Here is a 24776-nt window from a genome sequence, read left to right on the forward strand (position 1 = left end):
ATTACTGAACTTTAATAGTCCAAGTAATGATTATCCATTTTCCAAGTTTATAGAAAAATGATTCTGTAGGAGACCTGCTGACTCAGAACAACAGTGATAGGATACAAAAGTCTGAATTTTGGCTTACTGTTATATAGAGAGAGCAAGCTGCTAGTCAAAAAGTCATTCAAAGCTCTTAATTGAAACACACCAGTTCTCCTGGCTGGGAACAGATTCGGCTGCCAACCAAATGAAGAGAGCACCGTACGGCCACTGCTCCTCAGTGACGGAGAGCAAGAGCTGAGAGCCAGCCATGACAGTGACAGAAGAGAAGACAGACTCTTGGCTCCCTCGGTAAATCTGTGCCTTGTCTTGGCCTTGCTCCTAGCAGGCAGTTGTAACCTACCCCACATAGCTTTACTTTCCAGCCTTCCTGCATCCACAGCCACGAGGGCAAGGGCAGGACAATCATACGTCTCTTAGGCATGGTAACTCCAGGTCAGGGCTGATGCACATCACTGCCATAGTCTGAGGAAGCTTGGACTTCAGCGCCCCATCTGCATTCTGTAGAATAAGGACTATTATTTCTATGGATACCTCTTATCCTTTGAAATTTCACCATGATAATCTGAAAAAATGGAACCAATTTCCCTTTAAAAGGGCAAAACATATGGAATTTGTATATTCTTAAGGGGATTTCAATTTATGGGAATGGGATTATATCAACCCCCAAACATCAAAATGCAACCTTTTCTTTTTAAACCCACATTCTTGGCTGCTAAGGTTTTGTGATGGTACTTTCACATTAACAGAAGCTTGTGAAAATACGTAAATGCCTTTCACTAATGATTGAACATCAGGAGAGAACATATTATATCAATCAATCTACTTAAAAATGAAAGCAACTTTTCTGAGTAAAATAGCTTCAAGATAAACCTCTAGAATACTACTATGTTACTCTAAAATCCCCCCCCCTTTTTTTTTTAATCAAGTCATATTCCTTTGGTATAAATTAGTCATAATGTGAGTGGTGCACTGAATTTAGGGCAATCACTCTACAATGTGTGTGAAAATCCAGAGATCTTCCAGTGGGATATTTGGAATTCCACCTACCTCAGTTACACTCATCAGCTGAGGAACATTCACCAAACTAACACTGGCATGTGACTGTCAAATACTCGCTTTCCAGTGACATATTAAAGATACCACTTAAGTCCAAGTTACCTAACAGATAACTGCTGCTTATTATGTAATTTGAGAATACCATAATATGTAATAGAGACTATGCCAGTCGGGATTTATAACCAGAGTTCATCAGTCATTTACTGAATCTCCAGCACAAGCAATGGGAAAAATACAGCCCTGAAGAACAGCATCAGTTCTTGCTTTTCGCTTATCTTAAAAGTGCTCATCAGTATGAAATACTTAATGCTTTCAATAGGTGTTAAAAATTCCTATGCTGTAATGCAGTAAATGCATTATGAACAGGAAAGGGCAAGTGGCTACAGTTTGGAAGCACAAAGGTGAGATAATGGCCTTCCACACCACTGAACTGTCAACCTCATTTAACATAAAGCACTGCATCTGGAGATTTCAAATCATACAGCCGTTTAAAAATATATAGAATGTTAAATTAAATGACAAACACAGGACATGTCACCTTTTAGAGGCAGAAATGTAAAACCAGAGCATATGTTTGCCAACTATATTTGCTTCAGTATCAGCAATATTTTTGTAACCTCATTAGTTTCTTGCCTCAGTTTTAAATATGGAAGTATGGATATACAAATAAGTTACAGGTACTCCACATGATACCCTCAATTATATATCAGTCTTTTACTTGCAAAAGAAATCTCTAGTTTTAAGTCTTACAGAAAGTCTGGAAGGTGAAGACAATGAGAAAGAATTTCTACAAGCAGTTAGGGATGAAAGTTGTTCTGCATTTTGAGCTCTGAATCTAAGAGGCATGTGTAAATATCTGACTTTCAGATCTACATTTACAAACAAATCCTGCAAATTCTTAATGTGCCAAACTCTTACTGAAAACCCTAGAAGTTCCACATGGTTAGTATGCAGAAATGGGCCCAAACTCAGCTACCCTGATCTAGGGCCAGCCAATGTCTGGAAGCAGTTTATCTGTCTTTGCACGGCACAGAGCCTAAGCTAATAAACTGTAGCTGGCTCCATGCAGAGCTAACTCAGGTCTCTCTGCACCGTGTTCGTGTTACCGCTGGAGCTGGAGAGCTCCACGCCAAGACCGCCGAGCAGCTCTGCAGGGAGCCGGGCCATGGGTGGCACGGCCCGGGCCCCGGGAGGGTGACCAACGCGGTGCCTGGGAACCTCAGGTACGCCTGCACCGTGCTTCCCAGCGCGCCCGTCCCCAGGCTCTTGCCTCATCCTCGCTCTCCCAGCTCCCTGCTGCCTCGGTAGAGGCAGAGCCGACTGCGCGTGGACCCTTACCTACGTTAGAGGCTGCTATGCGCCTGACACATCATTATGCTTTATTCACGTTACATCACTTTAGAATACGTGTTCAGCACTTCGTGGCATGTGCAATCTTTCACTGAAGTGTTATTAAGAAGTTATAACTAGGCCAATAAAGCTGAATTTTATTTGCCCGCTCACAGCAATGGGAAGTGATGCCTGCAGATGACATTAAACAAAACATCATGCCCATAATTCAAATTCTTTTTTGACTACCAGCTATGTAATGTGATCAATTAAAAGCTGCTGCTTTAACATATCAGTAGGTTAGTGCTGAAAACCAGTCAAGTCAGAGCATCTTATCAAGCAGGAGTAGCACCCTCCCCCCCCCCCCCAAAAAAAAGCATTTTATAGCATGGGGAATATTTGATACTGCCTAAACAATCAAACTATTAATAGTCTTAAGTCATGATTTAGAACGTGTTCAAGCACATGGCTAGGCATTTTCCTAAGGACCTGCTTCAGTAAGCACAGATTTTCCTCATAGGCACTGGGAGTGTAGCACATATCATCCACAGTACAACCTCTTTTTGCAAGCCAGTTTCCCAAAGTTTCAGTCACATGTTTCAGCAGAGAGAAAGGAAAAGGCATCAGCGAAAGTTTGAAATAAAATCATGAAATAGTGAAGCACTGCTTGCAGTTTAGGTTATTGTGCATAAAAGTTTAAACTTTGTTTTCAGCCTAGGTTTTCCAAACATGCTGTCATTCACTATAATATGGGTTAAAAATAAAAGAAAGCAAAGATGAAATGTAAATGATTTAAATGCATGCATATGTTCTTTTGTAAAATGCATAATGCATCTGCAATGTTTTTCCTCATACTTTGGACATAAATCAAGGGGGAAATGGTTCACTTATGATATAGTGATTTTTTTTTTAATCTAACTTCAGTTGTAAAATGTACTCCCATGCAAGTGTTTTACTATATACTGCTTGTTGCTGTTGTTTTGAAAACAAAATTTTTTAAGGTTTAAAAATGAACATCAAAATACGAGCACAACAGCATTTGGATTTCTTTTCCAAAGCGTTTCATGGCAACTTTCTGTTAATTGTTAAAAAACCCACAAATGACAAAAATCAACCTTCTAGATGACCTATAGTCAATTACTAAATTAGTCATTCAACCACAAATAAGTTTATAGGATGCTATACTTACTTTTAAAATATATTTTAATTGATGGTAAACACTATGACAATGAGTGACTTGCTCAATATTTATACTGTAAACAATGCTGCTAGGCCTGAAGAGGTACTTTTTTCAATTAATGCAGCAAATTGTCCTAGTGACAAAGAGCTAACAAGTCCTTTTCTTCAACTGTGGTTTCTACAGGTTTTCACTACTGAGGCAAAAATACCTATGTACTATCTTTCCAGAGGCCTCCCCTCCTGCAGTAGTATAGCCAGGACTTTTTGTAGGGTCCCAGCATGGTCATATTACTTTTCATTTTCCCTTTTTTAATTAAAGAGGCTATGAATTAAACATTATGCATTTCCTATATCATATTTCTCACATTAATACCACTATAACCTGGAGCAAAGGAAAAGTCAAGAGTACAAAAGAGAATGACAGCAGCCGGTTACCAAAACTTATTCTCAAACGAGCCAGATACTCACAAAGAGACATATGGCTGGTGCGCCAAAACCAAGCTAGGTCTATGAATTATCCAGAAATACAGGTGGGTTGTATTTAGCCAGGGCCAGCTGCATCTGGGACAAAAGCCCAGGCAAGTAAGTGCATGTAGGTCCCGTTCTCCCTACACAGATGTGAACTGAAGCGAAAGCAGCTGTGCTGGACTTTCTGCTAGGTATTCTCCAGAAAGCACCAAGCACACCCGGCAGCAAATGGTTGCCCCTTCTTACTGCGGGGAAACATCAGACAAAAGACGACTTGGCAAGTGAGGAAATCTCAGCAGAGAGCCTGCACCTCACCTGACCTGGGAACGTGGGTTTTTTTTGATAGGACTATTACAATCACAAAGCTTATAAAATATATTTGGAAAGGCTTTCGTGTTGGTTTTGGGATAGCATACGAAGGCCCCAGGAATCCGCTTTAAGGCCTTCAATCTGTGGCCAAACTCCAGCAAGAACCATATGTTAGTCATATTGCCACCTTTTTCTTTTCCCTGTTCTTGCTCCACTTTAAAGGAGCGCGCCCTGCGCACTAACCCCGAGACAGCCTCAGGGCAGTAGAAGCTCATACACCACCTCCCTTATCTGGAGAAATCCTGTGCTAATGATGTGAATAATCCCAAGCCTGTTTTCTGTCATTCACCGACCCAGCGCTGCTTGTTTTCACCTTTACAAGGGGAGGAGCACCATAAGGTTTATGCATGCGAACGACTTTGCTTTACAGGCTCCCCTTAAGGCTCTGAGCTCTTCCTTGGAAGGGGGCGAACACCAGGCAGGCTGTCCCTAGCAGTCCGGGGTGGTCAGGAGCGTAAGAGGTTTCCTGTTTAGGGAGCCCCCGCGGTGGGAGGCATTGCCAGCCCCTCCGCCCCGGCACCCGAGAGGCGGCAGAGGGAGGTGGCAGGGGCAGCGGGGCTCCTCGACGCCACGCTCCCCTGCCCCTCTCGCAGCCTCCGGCTCCCTCGGCTGCGCCTCGCCCTGCTCACTGGCTGCTTTCCTCTAAAACTGTTTGCTGGCACCAGCTTTGGCTTTTTGCAGCACTCCACCCATAGCTATAGTACTAAAAACATCACCCAATTTAGCTTTGGTTCTAATAAAAAGTGAAAGTTAAAAGCAGTGCAAGCAGCAGATAAAGCACTATTAAAAACCAGCTGGGACCAGGCCAGGGATGGAGTCCAAGGCAGGGGGAGGAGCCGGGAAGACTGCAAGCCGGTGGATAGTTCACTGTATTGGATCATTAAGAAAAACAAAATATTTTCCATCTGTTTTTTACTCCTTACATCACTGAAGCAATAAAATATATACAAGTAAATACCACCACACTGTATTTCAACTTAGATATGAATATTTGTTTTCAACAGCAAACATCCTGACTTCAGCAAGGGTAAGATGAACAGTCAGTGATTAATAACACCCTCAAAAGATATTAAACTCCACCTTAAAATACCTCAAATGCATGGCTAATTTATCATGTCAAATAGCTCAGTTTTACATGGCGCACCTAAAAACCACACTTCTGCTCACTCATCCGTATTAGAACCTAATGAATAATAGCTAAAAACTGTTGAATTTGGATTAACAATGGTCAAAATAGGTACCTATACTGACAATACATTAAAAAAAAAAAAACCACATGTGAAGATTAATTACTCTGGTTTAAAGCCATTTGGCCTATTAATACTTGTTTGACTATCTCTAGATTAGGGAAACATCTGCTCCGTTCTAGAGCAATAATTGTCAAATTCGGAATGGTTTATTACTCCAGTACAGGAATCAGACATTAAACCTGTGACGCTTTATAAAAGAACAGTTATTTGTGGCTGTGCAAATATTAAGGAATATCATACAACTTGTTATTATATAGTGCAGTCAAGTATTATCCATTAAACTATTATCTGTAGTATGAGGAAATAGAAGTGAGAAAAAACTTACTGGTAGGCTTATTCAGGAAATATCTAGCCTTTTATTTGTTTGGAGAAATACACACACATTGTGAAAGCAGGTATATTATTGTGATCATATTTAATTTCTGGTATGATACTGGAGGTCAACCTGCACTCTGTACAGCTCTGCTATCTCAACAGCCGCAGAATAAGATAGCCGCTTATCAACTGCCTTCCTCAGTTTCTCCTTCCTTTTTGTGACTGAGTGTTTTGATTTAAAATGAAGCACTGTCATCTCACTACTTGGAAGAAAACAAAAAAAACCCTCAAATCCCTGCATACTTATTTTTAAAAGCTAATTTTGTCAACTAATGAAAAGGGCAATAAAACAAAATTAAAAAAAATATTTTAAAAAAGCAGAATTCAATATGAAGCTAGGAGACATTGCTCAGCCGCTGATGCACTACTTCTACCCACTGTTTAAAAAACTAAATCCGAAAAGCTTTTTTGGAGACTGCTTCATGCCCCGTTTCACACCTTATAGATTTAACAGCTCTAAAGTGGCCATCACAATCTATATTTTCCAGGTAGTTGCCATGGTCTAGAGAGCAGGGCGAACTTTCTGAAATAGCTCCTGAAAGTACTGGACAACAAGCTGGAGGACGTGAAGAGGAACCTAGCATCTAACAGAGGCTAGAGTCCAAAGTGGAGGAGATGCACTTGAAACAAAAAATAATCAAGAATATTTAGGTTTTTTCAAAGCAAATACTTTAAGGATGGCCTATTTTAGTGAAATCATGAAATAAGTACACCTATTTATTATAAATTGTTTCTAAATGAAAGCTTTTCCCGAAAAAATATCAGAGCCTAAAATTCATTTGCAAATGGATGTTCAAATACTCATCTTTTAGCTTTCACATCTAATACCATTTTAAGAAATTTTAAATAGTCTCAATTAATAGATTAGTGTATAATACAGTATATAAATACTAAGACAATACAATACTAGACTAACACAATACAAAAATACTAAGATTTGTGGAAACACTTCCTTTAAGCACTTTATAAAAAGAGCAGAAATGTCAATGAACTGTACGACGTGTTATTTCTGTTCAATCTATAAAAACACAAATACAGACATTGAGGTTTCTGGATCTCTTGCAAGTTTAACAGTAGCTAGGAACTCTTAGATTTCAAGCAATAATAAATATTGTATCCTACAGGAGCCCATCGGGAATCTCAGCTCATGTGTTGTTCCATAGAAGATTGTGGTGTCAGATAAGATTAGAATCAACACTTTCCACTTATTCTGGGCTTTAAAGATATCTATGCAACACATTAACAACAACTGTTAATGAAAGACAATTAAGGGGTACCTAAGACAATCTTATATTTAAAATTAGTGTACTTTAGCTACCGATATACAAAATATCTATTGCACATTTTGGATTTTTTTCTCCCATAAATAAATGGGAACCATTTATATGCTTGGACACAGACCATGCTCTAACACACTGCCATTTTTCAGCTGACGAACCTTTATATGAACTGATGGTGGCATTCCCAACTGAAAGTTAGTATGTATCACTTAAGCAATAAGACACTCCACTGTCTGCATTAATGGACCCCTGGTACATGCGTCAAGTGGGTTGTGTGACATGAGAACAAGAGTCTTCAAGCAAGAGGACTGCACCAAGGACTGTTAACATAGCCCCTGGAGACCTCACTGCAACCCAACCTTAATATATAAAGAAAAATTCCATTATTTTGTATTTGATTATTGTGTTGGTGAGGTCACAGTTATGGCTTCACCTAGCTATGGTATCAATATGGAAATTGCTGGTTTTATTGCTTGTCAGAGCCCCCTGTAAACTAACCAAAAAAACACATTATTGATATGAAAAAGGTGATCAGCCTTTGGGGGACTAAGTACCTTTTCTCAGACTCAACCTAACTGACTAGAAATTTTTGATTTTTGGTTTTCACTTGCCTCTGTGAAACTAGCTTGCACTAGCTCACACCAATTTTTCTTAGCTGACCAACACCTATATGTCAAAGCACAACTGTCCTAGAAGAAATGAATTTTTTCAATTACTGCCAGTCTTGTCAGTTAAACCGAAGGCAAACCGGGATGAGGATTAACAGTCTCTGCCGTTGGCAGGGATAACGGGCTCAAGGAGCCCACACCACTCCTTCACACTATGGCAGAGTGGCTTCCCATCTCCAGAACTGATAGACTAACCCACTGATGTCCACCGTAGGGAGGCAAAAATAAACCAAATATATAATAATTATAGTAATCTACCATTCAGTCACTGTTCCCATGCCCTCCCTCTTCAGTATATTACTCCTGCCTACAGAAGACGCGCAGCAGTGTTCCAAGACATTAATGCTGCTGCATGTACCCCTGCAGCTGCGACTTTTCCCAAGCCAGGCAATGATCCAGCAGCAAGTGCTCAGTCAGTAGCATCAGGTCATTTTAATTTCTCCTCACATCTGCATAGTCTATAGGGCACAGCTGTTTCTAGAAGTAATCGTATATACTGCACCGGCATCTTGGAGTCTGCTGAAGTCAGTTCTGTCTTAAGGCTCTCTTCAAAAATCATCAGATAACATTTTCTCAAATTAGATCAACTAGATAAAGCTGAAAAAAATTCTAAATTGTATTATGCAGCTCACATGCATACATGTTTATTTAGCTAGATGGATGGATGGACGGAGAGAGCATGTGCACACGCAACTGTGTGCTATTTCACCAAGAAAAAAAAAAACTGAGTATATTCCACCATTTATCACTATTTGAGGAACGGCGCAAACACTTAAAATAACTAACATAATAAATGTTCGAAATAGATATCATATAAAAAGAATTTGCTCAAAAGTTATTACAGGAAAGAGCCATAACTTAAAGTCATTTAAATTTAAACCGACAGAACATAGAATTACAAAACAAGCAGTGCTGGGTACATGTTTTTGTTGTTACTAAACACGTGATGTCCTATAAGAACAGCTTGTTATATGACCATTATTAAAACCTCTCAATTGCTGCGAAGAACAGATTAAGGGCCAAATCTCTTCCTTGGCTTCAAAGATCAGCATTATACTCAGAGGATCGGAGTGCAATTGCTATCTGCAACAACAAACTACCTTTATGCCGTCCAGGTAATTACAGGTTCAGGTCAAGGACTCCAGACCATATTGATTACATCTCGGTGCATCAAGGCCCCTCCAGCACTGGCCGTCTCCACTCAAGCAGGGCAGCTTAAGTAGCTGTGACGCCAGGACTCCTCGGGCCCTACCAACGCCAGTAACAGGAAACCACCGACCACCGCAGCCCGTCAGTTATTGCCTGTGGCAATAAGGACAGGCTGGGAATTCATAATGTTGGTGACTTCATCTGCCAGCTGCATTCACACATCTTTACTACCTGAATAACTGATCTCTGCTACTCCAAGGCAGCACTTTCTGGTGTACAGTGCTTGGGAATAAATATTTGATTGCACGTACAACAGAAAAGAGCTCAGATGTTTTAAGGTGTGACAGCAGAAGTGTTTATTAAATTCCAAGTGAGAGCATTGCTGGACAGTAAAAATTTGTCCCCTGGTCCCTATCTCACAGGTGTTATGATGAACAATAAAAGATCCTTTGCAGGCAGAGGGAAGGGAAGGGAAGGGAAGGGAAGGGAAGGGAAGGGAAGGGAAGGGAAGGGAAGGGAAGGGAAGGGAAGGGAAGGGAAGGGAAGGGAAGGGAAGGGAAGGGAAGGGAAGGGAAGGGAAGGGAAGGGAAGGGAAGGGAAGGGAAGGGAAGGGAAGGGAAGGGAAGGGAAGGGAAGGGAAGGGAAGGGAAGGGAAGGGAAGGGAAGGGAAGGGAAGGGAAGGGAAGGGAAGGGAAGGGAAGGGAAGGGAAGGGAAGGGAAGGGAAGGGAAGGGAAGGGAAGGGAAGGGAAGGGAAGGGAAGGGAAGGGGCAGGCAACCCCCACCCCATGAAACCCAAAACCCAGGTCAATTCTTCTGTTCATTAAACTCTCTGCAGGCATCAAGCTATCTGCCCATGGCTACTCAGTTGCACACAAAAGAAAGAGAAGTACTAAATTACAAGCCAATTTTAAGTGGGCATTGATTGAAGTAATCAGAAGAGAGGTTAGTATTGTCAGTTAATAGAGTTTCATACAACAGTCATAAACAACCTTCATTTAAGCGCTGTATGCTGCTTAAGCACAGCATCTCTGCTGCACAGCACACGCCAGGTTTTAGAAAAGAACACAAAGGTTCCCCCCGCACCACACATAACCAAGCAAAGGAAAAATGTCTATTATCAGTATCTTTTTCTCCTACCGTTTAATTCTATTCATTCTTTTTGTTCCTTAAAAGCTTTTTCACTTCAATTAAATTGTATGCTTTTCCCAAGAAAGAAACAGAGACACCCTCTGAGGAGGAAAGAAAAAAGTTGATGCAGATAAAGAGATCAGACAACTTTTCTTTTGTCAACATTTTCTTACTCAGATGACAATGCAAAAAACTCATTACACGATTGATGGATAAGTGTCAAAAACAAACATCTTCGTATGAGGGGGGAAAAGGGGGGCTCTACACACATACCGATGTACATGCACTTTTAATTGAGCAGGATTGCATTAACAGGTATGGTTGAGCATACCTGAGTACCTGAGCCCTTCCACACATTTGTTACAGTTTAAGGAAAATTCTTGCCCTTAAAGAGTTAATGCAGCTGTGCTATCAAATTTAAGGCAAATCAGGAGTTGCTGCAAAAACCATTTCTCTAAAGGTTTTCTGTTTCTGAAAGTTCAGATCTGTTGCTCAACACAGATATTCTAGCCTTCCTATAGCGCTTTATTTTCTGCATTATTTAGCATTAGCAGAGTTCTAATACTTCTGATTTTTCAGGTATGTATGTAGTAAGGCATGTGGTATTCATTTACGGGTTACAGAATACAATTTATCTTCAGAAAGGTGCCTAGTTTATCACTGGAAATATTTAATTACAAGTCTAGCCCATGCTTATATTTGCTAGATTAGTCTTCATAATTCTGTAGATATCCTCAGCTAGCTGAAAATGGCCCAGAATGCTAGCTGCACCTAAGAAAGGAATAGCATCAAGATAATGTGAAGTTTTCAAGTCGTGCCTATAGAGTGGTCTTCTGAAACAGAGCTAGGTCATTCTGCAATAAATATTTTCTTTGGTTACAGATTTCTGTCTAAGAGTTGGTTGGTTTGGCTGTTTAAAGAGTGTGACCTTCAGCTGAAGCATCTCCTGTAGATGGGGCACTTACAAGGTTTCTCCTCTGTTTCTGGTGTCTAATAAGGACTCAAAAGTAACCTAACTTGCTTAGAGCCTCTCCCATCTGGCCTGCTGTCTACAGCCACAAAATTTAGGTCCGAGATCTCTGTACCCCCACCCCACCTTTGTTAAACTCCCATGCAACCAGCCAAGAGCCTCAGCAGTTATTTGGAAAGGAGGGACACACAGACAGACACGATCATGTGTGCCTGGTTGCCACGCACGGTGTGCATAACAGTACTTCTTCTGAGGAATATTAACAGCTTCCTACGTTACAAAGCTTTGATACTCAGTGTTGTCCCTTTAACATTTCTAATTGCCAATCTGGAATAGCATCTGGAATTACAATGCATTTAATCCTTGAGGGTATATTCTCTCTGTGATGCATATGACTAAAATGTGTGCATTACGGGGCAAATATCCAGTAGCTCTAGGTAACTAACATTTTTGCAAAATTTTCTTAAAGATTCAATTAAAAAAAACACAGATAAGACTATTTTCTATTCCTAAGAGCTCTTGAAATTAAGACTTTAAAAAAAAATCAATTTGAAACAATCGAATTGAAATATGTTTTTTCACATTTATCCAAGCAATCTTTTCCAGAAAAGGAAAGGATTTAAACAGTACGTGACCAAACAACTTTTTCATGCAAGTTATCTTGAATTTTAATACCAAAAAAGTCCAGTAATTAAAATTCTATCTACTTACATTTATTTTATTTAAAAATAGGCTATGATTTTACCCTTATTATTGTTGGGTTTTTCTTTTCTAGTTTAACTTCCTAAATCTCACAGAGTCATATGACCAGAAGGGCTTTTGGAATCACCAAATGCAATTCCCTGCACCAATAGGAAACTACAGCTCCATATCATAAACTTGTTAAAATACATCTACAAGGCATGACAAAGGTCAAGGGTTGCCATAGAAAGATACTATTAAAAGATCTACCTAGATTTTGCACTTTCAACTTGAGAAAAAAATCCGTCTTCTCAGCATTCAAGTCCCACTGTTCCTAAATTCAATTGAATTCACTGCACAGTAACCTTCATTTATCAGAATTTGCCATTCAAATACTTATGTTTTGCTTCAGACACTTTTTTACACATTTACACTGGAACAACTCATGATCACTCAGTCATATGTTATTTTCTGCTACAGGATCTTTAGAATATCCACTAGAAACAAAAACCAAGTTTAAAATAGTATAATTATTTTTGGAGGAAGTGTTATCCATTACATGCAAGTATGTATGTTGTACCAATATTTGTATCATTTGCTCTCCAGTCTGTTACTGAGAAATAAGTCTCCAATAATCGTGTTACTTCTGGTAGCATTTACATCTATCGGTTTTAAAGATATTGCCATCCATCTTGAAAATGCCACTGCAGATTTTCATGATTTATAGGAGTATTAGAGGCTTGCAATATTTAAATTAAGATTTTTACAAATGATCTTGTGAGAGATTATCATCATGAGTATACGATAGTTTTACAGACACAGATGTAATTTTTAAATCACGATAAAAAAACTACACGAATGTCTTATTAAATGCAAAGACAGAGTTGTCACCAACAGGGAAGAGGGAAGGAAGCTAAAGTATGCTGCAAGAGTAATTTTAGATGACAAACACATACTCGAAATCTTTTGATGGGAAGAACAAGCGATGGAGTTAGATAAGAATAGGCGCCACACTGGTTGCATCTCTAAGCAACAGACAATCAAGCAGCCAGATAAGCATCTTCATAAAGTGTAACAGATTCAAATGCATGGGTCATAGCTGAAGAATCACTTCCTGGTTCAGCTTAGGCAGTAAAAATTTATGACCTACTTAAAAAAATCTCTCAAACCTAAAAACGTATTTTCCAATAAATTTGTTTTTCATAAGGAATGTAAGCCATTTAGGTTATGCTTTGGTAACAGCAGGAAATGAGAATATTTACAGTAGTGGACTGCAATACAAAAAACATAATATCATACATGAACAGTATTTAAAATAAAAATCTTTACATTCAGAGCTGAGCTTAATGCAACTTTCTCTACAACTAATAATTATCTAAAAAAAACCTCAGTGGTGGAAAAAAAAGAAAGTAAGCATAAAATACTCTTCCTTTGCTGGACTCTGTTAGAAGAATAGCATGAGATCTCAGGAAACTGTACATACTTTTTCTTGCATCTCCTTTACTCTATAGCAGAGTTCACATCCCTGTACCATCACACATAATCTGGCACATCTACCCTTAATATGGAGCAATAGTTTCTGCATGGGAAAGGACTGGGAATCAGGCAATACAAAAAACTGTAAATAGATGTTAAAGTCCCTGAATCAAAAATCAATTCAAATCCAAATAGTCTGGCAGTGAAGTTAAATAAAATATTGCTATCAGCATGTCTCTAACAAAATCCGTATATTGTTTATAAGAAACTTATGAGGTGTTATAACAAAACTGAGTCACTGCTGTACAGTAAATATATTTTTAGTGTCATAACAATGTATACAATTGACTTTGGCAATTTTAATATGGACACACATGTTAAAGGCATTACCCATACAGCTTCATCACATTCACATGAGCCATTTTACATTAAGGGCCCATCCACACTATAGGAAAGATTGTTTAGCGTAGAAGAGGTATAGTCCTACATGGGTCATTGTTTCTAGCGTAGACAAAACAGTGCATTTATAGAATGCTTTGTGGTTATATTTCAGAATTAGAATGTATCCATGTTATAGGTTACTGCACTGCTCCATTCATACACAAGAGGAAAAAATGAGAAAAGAATACCTGGTAACACAGATGTGTCTATCTGTATCAGCACAGCCACATTCGTAGAGAAGAATTATGCCATTAATCACTGAATTTCACACTTCAGACACACAGACAGAAGCACTCCTCTGATTCAAGCTTGTAACTTTTTAGAAGTAATGGGCATAAATGAACTAGTCCAAAAAAATCGTAACTGATGCATTTGTGTTTTCTTATGTATCGAACAATTATTTTCAAAATTACTTTGACATATCCTAAAACAAATAAAATTCCCTTTAAGCAAGCAGTGTCAGATGTTTGTCTAAGCTCAACCTGTGTTACCTTAACAAGTTCTAAATATTTGAAAGTGGAATTTATAACAACAATCCTCAATAGCAAAAGTAAACGTAGTTATTATTGAACTCAGTTACAGACACCAATCTAAAAATCTAACATATATATATATACACACACACACACATATATATATCCACACTGTAATACCCTGTAAAAAAGAAATTAATCTGGAAAACAATGCAGTATCTTGGACTCCGAATATATATCCATAGAAAACAGAGCCTGGAACAGGAGCTTTTATTTCAGCTCTCTTTAAAACAACCTTCAGAAATCAGTTTCTGTATGTGTTACAGTTTCCTTTCACAGTTTAACCTCAATCCAATCAGCAGTCTCCAGGGATTTTCAAATCGCTAAAGATTAAAATCCTCTCCGACTTGACTGTTTGACTAATGCTGTGTGTTTAATATTCTACTTGTGAGAGATTTGATTTGACAAAATCCTGCTGGGTGGAACCTTCAGATGCTACACAGCTGTACTAGAATATAAAGCACTGCTGTCTGTGTTTCTTTATACAGACTATAACCCAGCACTATGAGAAAAAGAAGAAAACTTTATAGAACATATATTACTATGTTGATATTAATATAACCACTGTGGTATTAAATTTACACACTTTTAGAGAAGAATAGTGAAAATGTGCCTGTTACAGAAACATTGAACTACTCTGTTGTCTTGAATGTTCACAGAAATCAATACTACATTTATGATTACATTTGAATGAAAGGTATTTTATAAATGAGATGGAATTGTAATATTCTATGCTTTAGGCAATCATTAATAAGCATTTCAGCGTTAGCATTTGCACATGTTCTGCTTGTTAGTTTAGGCATTTCTAGCATTCTGAAGTTCATGTTAAACTGAATGCAAATATCACATTTATATCTTATGACAATGCTGTGACTTCAGAATTGAGTGGTAAGAGGAAAAAAGTCATTATCATGGTAGCCTTCAGTATGTGTTTATGTAAGATGGCACTTACCCTACAGTACAGCTGAAAATCCTGATATCCTTTTAATTATATGGCATTGGTTAGTAAACATGTTATCAGGAGAAGAAAAAACCAAAAACAAACCAAGGTTGATGAATGCCATGAATATCAAAGAAAACATAAAGTCAACATATTTCTACCTGAGGTAGCATCAATCACTGTTGAAACTCCTCTGCGATCAGAAACTGGACGTGATGATCCTGGCATGCTAACAGGTTCAGAGCGAACTGGCTGAATCCTGAAAGATAATTCACAGTTGCCACATGCATCAAAATCATTGCTCATAAGGGCTTTTATTAAATCACAAACCTGACTGAGCCAACCAATTAAACCACTATTTATTTTAAAATCAACCAACTGTTGAAAACTTTTATTTTCCTCTGCTTTGTGAAAACAAGATACAGATAATCCAGCCACAGACAGATAAAGACTATACACAAAGTGAGCATCCCCAAATTGTGTCTCAGATGAGGGCTCTTAGAAAGCCTCAAAGGAAAAAGGAAAAAACCCACCCTACTCAAATTGTTTAAAATTCCTCTTTTGTCCTCCTGAACAGCAACACTTTCTTTGCTGGTTTAGGAGAAAAGATACTATTTTAACTCTCTGTACCTTTTGCAATATATATCTCTATGTATTTTTCAAATTTCTGCTCTCTTTCTGTATACGTGTACATATATACAATACAAAAAATTTAACTTACTAACATACTTCACATCACTTTAGAAGGTGCTGTGTATTTATATCCTTACTTTTGGGTGCAATTTTATGCAGGGAGAAATTGCACATTTCAAAAACATACATTTTTCAGTCCAAAGACAATCTGCCCAATTTTAATGGGACTGGTCATATTATGCATTTCTGTTGTTTACTCATAAGAGTTTGAAATAGAATCCTGAACCACTGCCACTAAAGGACTCTGGACTTCAAATCACCTGCAGAGTCAGAAGCACGGAAACTTGTTATATCCCCAGAGTTACTGGACAGGACGCAGGAACATATGGGGCATAAAGCAGTTCTACAAAATCACTAGCTATCAATCAGTATCAATCCACATGTATTTTCCTCCACCCCCTCAGACCCCATTTCCAGATCAGCCAATATCCAAAGACTGATGAATTAAATACATTGGGGGGGGGGGGGGGGGAACCACAACAAGGGAGGAAGCAAAGAAAAGAAGAGAAGGAAGCAAAGGGGAGGGAAACACCATTCCATAAGTTCACTTACTCTTCCAACACACTGACTGCTTTACAGTCAGCATATAAATCTAAGGCCTAAAGCTCCTGCTCGTATCCAAGCAAACGAATTTGATAAGCAATGCAGAAACTGTGAAAGCCAAGGAGACGTTGAAATTTTAATCGACTGAATGCAACAGACCAAGGCAACTGGACTGTGTACTTCCTTCCATTGTCATTTAGGCAAGAAGCAATAACAGGAAGGAATCTAAGCCGTTTGGCCTGGATGAATTTTTATCATTATTGAGTCATTGCTCTTCTCTTTCATCTGGACAATCTCAATGAAAACTATTACACATTCCACACAGATGGGCTCATTTAAGCATAAAGCAAGTTATTCACACAAGAAATGTGAAACAGCTTGGAAATTAATTTTATTTCTACCTGAGACTGTTGAGATCAAGATCATCTGTATCAAAGTCCAGAAGAGGCTGTGGTGTGTCACTTGGACCATGTGACTGCAGCACTGAAGAACTCGATGAAATGACTGTTGTTTGGCCAGACGGATGAATTGTTTTGAACTGAAACTGTGGGCCCATCCACAGGCGTCTATGAGGCCCAGTGTGAGTCACTATTTCAACCTGTGAGAATATTGGGAAATGCTTAACACAAAATTGCAGCTTAATAATTGACTAGTTCCTTCAACACACTGAACTTCCCAAAATCCTATTGCTATTAAGCAAAAAGAGGTTTTTGTGCTATCAGTTTGGTAGAAAACTGAAGAAGGGAAAACTCAGAACATCTTTGCTAAGGGAGGGTCTGCTCTAGCCAAAGCCAAGAGCTTTTTGCAGAGCCTTGAAAACCCTTGAATCACCATTTCAGGACACTACACTCCAGCTCTTAAATTGTTCCGAAGACTGTAATTCAGTCAAGGCTATCATTTCACTTGATTCTGTTCATTACTCTCCCTTGCCGTTATGAAATACATGCTGCAACTCAAAAGTTAACAAGCTAGCATTGCGGCCGCAAGAAATGGAGGAACAGATTTCTGTTCGAAGCTGCATGGATTAGACAAAGCAACTGAAAGTCCACCTCCACCAAATATGCTTGTCAATAACTTTAATCCTGATCAGGCTAAGGAATGCACTTTTTAAAAGCAAGCTGTTACAGTTTTGTTACTGTGGCTTTCTAAGAGTTCACACATTAAACAGCACTGCTTCACATGTATGTACTGTGAACTGTATTTCAAATCAAAGCTCATAATCATTACTGGCATATGTGAGGATACTGCTGGCAGAAACCATCTTGCTGAAAAGCAACATAATTTGTAACAGAGAGCAATGGGGAGTGCAATATAAGACACTGAATAGCTCAGGTCATATTCACTATACATGTATGTAATATAAACATATATATGCAACATGTAATTTAGAATGGCAGCTAAATCATAAATATATATATTCATTTAACTGAAATTCTGACAATTAAAACAGAGGCGAAGGTGTTTGCTTGCAGTGTGAAACAACACACGTGAGATTTTTATCTGAAACTGCCGATATGAAACGATAATATTAAGCTTTTGTGAACTCACAGTTTTAGGATGACAAAATAGACTACTAAATTCCTATCAATTTCTGTTAAAACAGTAAACAGCTTCACAACAAGAATGCAATCTAGTAAGGAATTTCATGAAAATACCTTCCTGTAATTTATGATATATAGATGTGTATCTTAGTTTTCTTTACTCTTAATTTTCTTTACTCTTACATTTCTGTAGTACTAGTGATTCTTAATTCTTTAAGGAGAAATTTTAAACACTAGATAATGTTCTAAGATAGTTCTCTGCTAACATAAGATGACAAACACAGCCTATTTAGCACTATTTCCATCTTTACATTTATCTTGGTGTAACTCAGTTTGACTGTAGACATTTCTGAGTCAAGTAGCTTTTACGCAGCAGTGTAAATTAGGCCACAGATAAAGTAATCTGTATATTTTAAGCTTGAAACCATCAGTGTCACAGAGCCGAGAGGTAAACAGATGCCTTTGAAATTTTACTGAGGCTACGGCCAGATGTTCCTATTCACTCTCCTGTTGTGTGCAGGACAAACATATTGTATCTACTTCACACTGACAGCACACATTACCCACTGTTCTAATTGAAAAGTTGAAGCGAAGGGCAGTGTTTTTTCACTGCATGCTGTTACTGTTGATAACACTTTAATTTTGAAAAACATGCTTGCTCTTTAGGCCTCATCTAAAGTGGCTTGCTTAGAGAATGCTAGCATCTTCATGCTCAAAAGAGATATCATCACCCTTTTCACCTAGCAAAAATTAAACATTCCTGAAGCATTCTCTGAATTCTCTGTATTCTGAGTAACGTCATTGGAGAGTTTTTCCTATAAATATATCTACTCTTGTAGTGAATGATAGATGTGACAAAGTTTGAGTAATCTGAAGTTCCTTTGACTTTTTATAGCTACCTAGAACTAGTAATATACCAATCGCCATAGTGTAGGTTTACCTTCTTTTTTTCTGAGGTTGCCCGCTATACTGGAAAGTCACTAGAAAGGTAAAATGAGCTATTCTATTTTGAATAAAGTTCTGAATTTTTCTTCTAATGGATATTATTATTGTTTCACTCCTGAACTGGAACTGCCCAAAAAACAAACCTGGGAAAGCCACTCTTCATCCTCTTGACCGCTGTGGTCAGATGCTAAGCTGTCATATGATTCATGTCGAGTAATAGGTCCGGGACTCCCTGGTGGGACCACTGTGAAGAAAAAAGGGGCAGGAGCAGGGGAGGAAAAGACAAAACAAAATTGAAAAATCAAATTTATTGTTAAATGTTTTTAAAATAAGCTTCTTCAGTAAGTTACTAGTACAGCACAATATGTATTTTCATAAATCTGTGACAATATGCTGGAGCGCAGAAAGAGTTTAAATACTGACAACAAAAGTGAAAATGACTTTTCTTCTTAAAATCTGAATTTGTATACAGACACTACGATAACACAACTTGCTCTTCTTCTATTAACCTGAAGTGCGTAATGAACATACCCAACAACTCCAATACAGACAACAACCATCTGTCTTAAGGAATTTAACACTGAGAAATGCCACTGACAATGATATAAGATTTTTCTACAAACTTTTCACATTGTCCAGTTCAGAAGAACTATGTTAAACTGCACTCACAAAAGCTATCTTGAAGCACTGGTACATGTACTAACTTTGAATACAGAGAAGTTCCGAGATTTCATGAACAGAATGATCTCATTTTGACATTTATGTAATTAACTTAAAGCTGGCTTCACAAGCAACTTGTATTTTTTAGGGTTTGGTATTTTTTTTTTCCAATTCAATTGAAACTGCCTGATAACAATCTTAATGTCACCTTTTTACTACAGTAACAAAAACATATTCATCAAGAATAAATAACAAAGCAGAGTTTGATGTTTAATTTGCTACATGCTAAAAACGGAGATTTCATTGAACTGTAGAATACCAGAAACACTGTATTCAAGCGTTGTACACCATTAGAGTAATATTATGTAAGATCTCATAATAATTTTGAGAAAAACACTTTTTTCAGCTCCAACTGACACTGATAATTAGAAAGAGATATTATTTCAAGCTGAGGGATAAATTTATCAGTGGCTTCTAAACAGAAGAGTTCAGATGCAACCTGCAAAGAGCCCATAATCCGCAAACTCCTGGAAGCTGGAGCATCTACTTATAGCAACAAACTAGAGACAAGATCCTAAGCTGGATAAATATTTGGTTTGACTCTGTGCAGCAGTTCTTAGTCTTAAGGTTTGTTCTCAGCGTCAGATCTGTCCACAGTGCTCATCAGCAAAACTTTTCTTAGAAGCACCATGAAAATCTTCTGTTACTACAACCACATAAAAACTTAAGTCTCTGTTTTTTTCAAAAGACTGGCACAGAATAACAACCTCAATTCAGAGAGCAAAAGCAAGTTTATTTTGTTACTCTATTCATTGCTTTCATTCCTTTCGTATGGACTTACTGCAACAGAAAAAAGCAAGTTTTTCAGTATTGTAGAGTGCATAATACAGAATCAAAGACACTTGAAAACCATTAGCAAATATACATAAAACTTTGGGGAAATCACAATTGAGTGTTCAAATGCTACCCAGAAAAAAGAGAATATTAGACTCACTATCGTAATTATTAATATTTCAGGGCTCCTGGTCCTCGAGTCATTTAAATGTGCCAGTAAAGCTTACAGTCTAGCTAGTTTAGGCAGCATTACTGTTGCTCTAACTACAACTTCACATTTGAGAAACCTGAAGGAGTTTAAAACAAGCAAAGTGCAAGTAAGCACCTAAGACAATAAGACAGGGAATATTTTTCAATTTCTTGTACCTGCTTATTGTCACAGGCCTGTTGGGAGGCCTGGATTCAACACCAAGAAACCATACCCATTTTGAGGGAAGAAAAGACACCATAAACGCAAGACAAAAGAAGCCAGTGTAACAAAGGTCACTTTGGTAAGACAGAAGAGTTTTATGCTATAGTGTTAGGACATCGGACAATCTTAAAATTATAACCACTATTTTTATAGTCACATAATCTAAAAGTGATCAAACTTTTTAAAACTGATTTTTAAAAAGTATATTATTATGGGGTTAACCTTTATGTGTCAGGTTTCCATCTTTTACAAATTTTTACAGTCATATTATAAAGCCCTAATAATAAGGGTTTATAATAGCAAAGCAGACACAATTGTAGCCATAAATACAAAACGGCGCCTCTATAATATAAACAGCACAGTTTTTTCATAAATTCATATACTATATGAAATAAAGGGATTTTCATCCTGTTTTTTTCAAGAGGGTGTCTGAACGCAACCTCAACTATGGAGCTATTTCCAACACCTCTATATTGCAGCATGTCCTCATTCTGAAAACTGCAATTCAGGACCCAACCTATTAAAAATTATTTAAAGTGCTATATATATTAGGATATGTTCTTTCAAAGTGTCACATTTTCCCCATGAGATGCTATGCATCTGCCATATTCATTGAACTCAATACAATTTGTGCCTGCATGTGTGTGTACATACACACATAAGCAATTACAGACATTATTTAAGCATTGTGTGTTTATCAGTTTTCAAGGTAGTGTAGAAAGCATCTACATCATTACAAAAGCGACAGATCTTATTCTATGACTTATGCATGATTCTGTCTAGCCCATATCAAACTTGTATTAAGAAAATATACATACCATCCTGGATTACAAACAGCTGATGATTCACTGTAAATATTTAAATGTGAAACTATAATGCTTGTATTTCTTCCTTACCATGAAAGTTTATATTTGAAACTGATGAAACAAAAACATTATTTTGACACATTTTGCTGTTGCCCTAATCTTCCCTGTATCTCCTAACACCCCTACAATATATTCTACTGCCTGCACTAATGCCTGTTTTGGAGGGCACAGCTGATCAACTGCAGGCTTTCCTGTTACTGAACTCAGCTAACAAACTGCTCATGACTCTAGCAGATGTTTTTGCTTTCAAACCAACAGGAACTTTATGGACTGTTCTGATTTTTTTTTTTCCTCTATCCCAGGGGCAACTACAAGCACTGTCAAGATTACGGATGTTGCTATTCAGTGACCAGCAGCAAAAATGCTAGGTCCGGACAACAGCATCCACACTGCTTTGTCATCGTATTTCTCCACTGCAAAATACTCTTCTGGAAAGGTGAATGACATGTTATTGGAGATTCAAGATGGCTTTACACCGAAAAAGAAAAGAATGGTTAAATTTAAGAACATTTTTGGTCCTATGCTGTGCTGCCTTTTCCTGAGGAGCCAGAACTTTGCATAAGACTTGCAATAATACACGTTTCAGTGCAGTTTCAAAATGCACCATTAACTCTTTCTACCAAAAAGTGACGACATGTTGAAATCCATGAAAAAGCTCTGTCTTAGAGTTCACCAGCAGGGCAACAGTGATAAAGCCTTAGCTGAGGTCAAACCTCAGTAATTTATTTTACTATTTAATAAAATAGCATTATGTACCACACCCATCACAAGAACGGGCACTTAGAAGAGTCTGGTTTTGATAGCAGGATCCCATAATGATGGTCCCAATCTTACCACAGGCAGAGCGTGCTCAACTCCCACCAGTGCTTCCACTTAGTGGAAGCACGCAGCACTGAGATACGGCCTTTTAAAAGAAGTGATCATCGCTGGAGACTTGCCACTGCTGTAGTGCTTATTACTGATATACATACAGCCATTTTTTGCTAAAATGGCCTTGAACTTATAGCAACAAACACATCATAAAAATGTAAAACCGATTCTTTCGGTATTTCTGTGTCATGCACCTCTTGCATTATCAACTATTCAGTTCTAAGACAAGACTAATTTAAGCTCAGAGGGACGTTTCCAGTAATCTGAGCTCACAAGTAATCTTTTAGCTTCCATCTTAATTCTTTGAAAATCCGAATTCACAAAGGAAGGCATGACAGACTCTTACACATTAGTGTAGCTATTATGCTATAACAGTTTTTGAGTTCTCAAAGAATTTCACTATAATGTAGCACAATAAAAAATAATCAAAATAATCAAATTCTTCAAAAGCTTTGTATCTAGTACTGTTTTTTCTTGCACTCTTGCCATTTTTTCCAATGAAAGAGAAGTGACAAGCGGTACACATAGACAAGGAATATGCCCTTATTGCACAAAAATATATTTTACCAGCAATTGCAGGTGATTTGTGCTTTCCTAAAACAATAAATCCAGTGCTTTGTATCTGAGCTATGCCAATTTTTAATTTATTGCTATTCTAACTCCAACATCTGGAACAACCATATATCAAATATCAGAACGCAACTGAGGGTTTTTTTTCTAGGAATACATAAACATGCTGAAATTTGTACAATTACCTGCAGAGTGAAAAAGTGCAATGAAAATAAGCATTTATGAAAAATCTCAGGTGAGAATTACAACATGCAACTTTTATTTGTGCAATATAGCAAAACATGAGTTTCTAAAGCCCACTTATAAATGTAAAACAAATACAAGCAAGTTTGCATGCATTCAAGGTGACTTTTTAAAAACTGGAGTGCTACCTAAAGGATAAATCAGGGCTTTGCCACAAATATTTGTTAAGGGGCAGAAATATCTTTGAGCTGCTGAAATGTAATAGTAAGGCCTTTAAGCTCCGCCTCCCTTCAAGGGAAAAGTGATCTGCATCAATCCTAAATGTGGAATATATTCCTGCCTTTCTAACCAGGCTAGATCTACTGAACCATTCCAGGTTTAACTTAGGAAAATCTGAATCCCAGTGAAAACTGTTGTTCATGTCGCTTCATGACCTGAACATGGTCAGCTCATTATCGACGCTCAGAACAAAAGGTGCAGGTGCTTACCCGTGATCTAAAGTAAATTTAAAAATCCCCCCTTCCTTATTTGCAGTTACAGGATTAGGCTTACTACTATATGGAAGAAAGATTATTAAAGGCAAGGATCTAAAAATAAAAACAAATTACTAATTTAGTCATTTGCATGATAATTGTTAATGCTAAGGAAAACCACGCAGAAGTGACTGCGAAGACAGAAGTTTCACAGACAAAATAAAGGCTCAAATACAGCTAAGCTGATATTCCCCTGGAACTCCAGGTCCTATTTCTCAGTTTAATAATTAAGTAAGAAAAAACCTTTTTGTTGAAACTCTGCCATGATATTTAGTGCACAAATAAAGCAAACAATGTATATTAAACTCAGAAATAATTTGCATAGGCATTCTTGATGTATGGGCGAAACCTAGAGAAATACACATGCTTGGCAAATATTGGAATTAACAAACAGTCCTTTTGTTCATAGATGGGCCAATTATACAACAAATACCTAGACCTAAGACAAATCCTTATTCATTCAAAGATTATAAATTGTCATCTTTCAACAGCATAGGAGCGTTGGAACAAAGAAAGACTACAGCTCAATTGTTGTGTGCGCACTTCTGCTTTTAATTTGTGAACAATAAATCATTAGTTTTACTTAGTTTTCTGTACTTTTTGAACCAAAAGGTTTTAATTTTCTCATTTATATAAACAAGATTTACACAATTCAATTTAATTGAGTTATATATGAAATTCCCAATGTGCTCTTCTTTAAGGGATGCATGTTTGTCCAAATTAAGAGCTAACAAAGGCGTTTGGAGACTCTAAAGCCTATTTGTTCTGTGCAGCCTGCCGTACGCACA

General features: G+C 37.8%; 1 protein-coding gene across 14 annotated transcripts in view; it reads right to left on the reverse strand.

Annotated features, from left to right (window-relative positions):
* BCAS3 (BCAS3 microtubule associated cell migration factor) overlaps window positions 1-24776 on the reverse strand; it is a 385407-nt gene that overhangs the window by 186541 nt on the left and 174090 nt on the right. For 11 of the 14 annotated variants that reach the window (XR_010886230.1, XM_067309862.1, XM_067309860.1 and 8 more), the window contains 3 exons: window positions 19204-19304; window positions 16976-17172; window positions 15500-15597 (listed from right to left, as the gene is read on the reverse strand). Coding sequence is in view for 12 of the 14 variants with exons in the window: in XM_067309862.1 (XP_067165963.1) it covers window positions 15500-15597; window positions 16976-17172; window positions 19204-19304 (396 nt within the window). In the remaining 2 variants the exon portion in view is untranslated. Of the gene's footprint in view, window positions 1-8568; window positions 8617-10368; window positions 10399-13818; window positions 14181-15499; window positions 15598-16975; window positions 17173-19203; window positions 19305-24776 lie in introns of those variants that run through there. The other 3 variants (XR_010886231.1, XM_067309870.1, XM_067309866.1) reach the window with 3 other exon arrangements.

Source organism: Apteryx mantelli, chromosome 22, assembly GCF_036417845.1.
Source record: "Apteryx mantelli isolate bAptMan1 chromosome 22, bAptMan1.hap1, whole genome shotgun sequence".
Lineage (NCBI taxonomy): Eukaryota > Metazoa > Chordata > Aves > Apterygiformes > Apterygidae > Apteryx > Apteryx mantelli.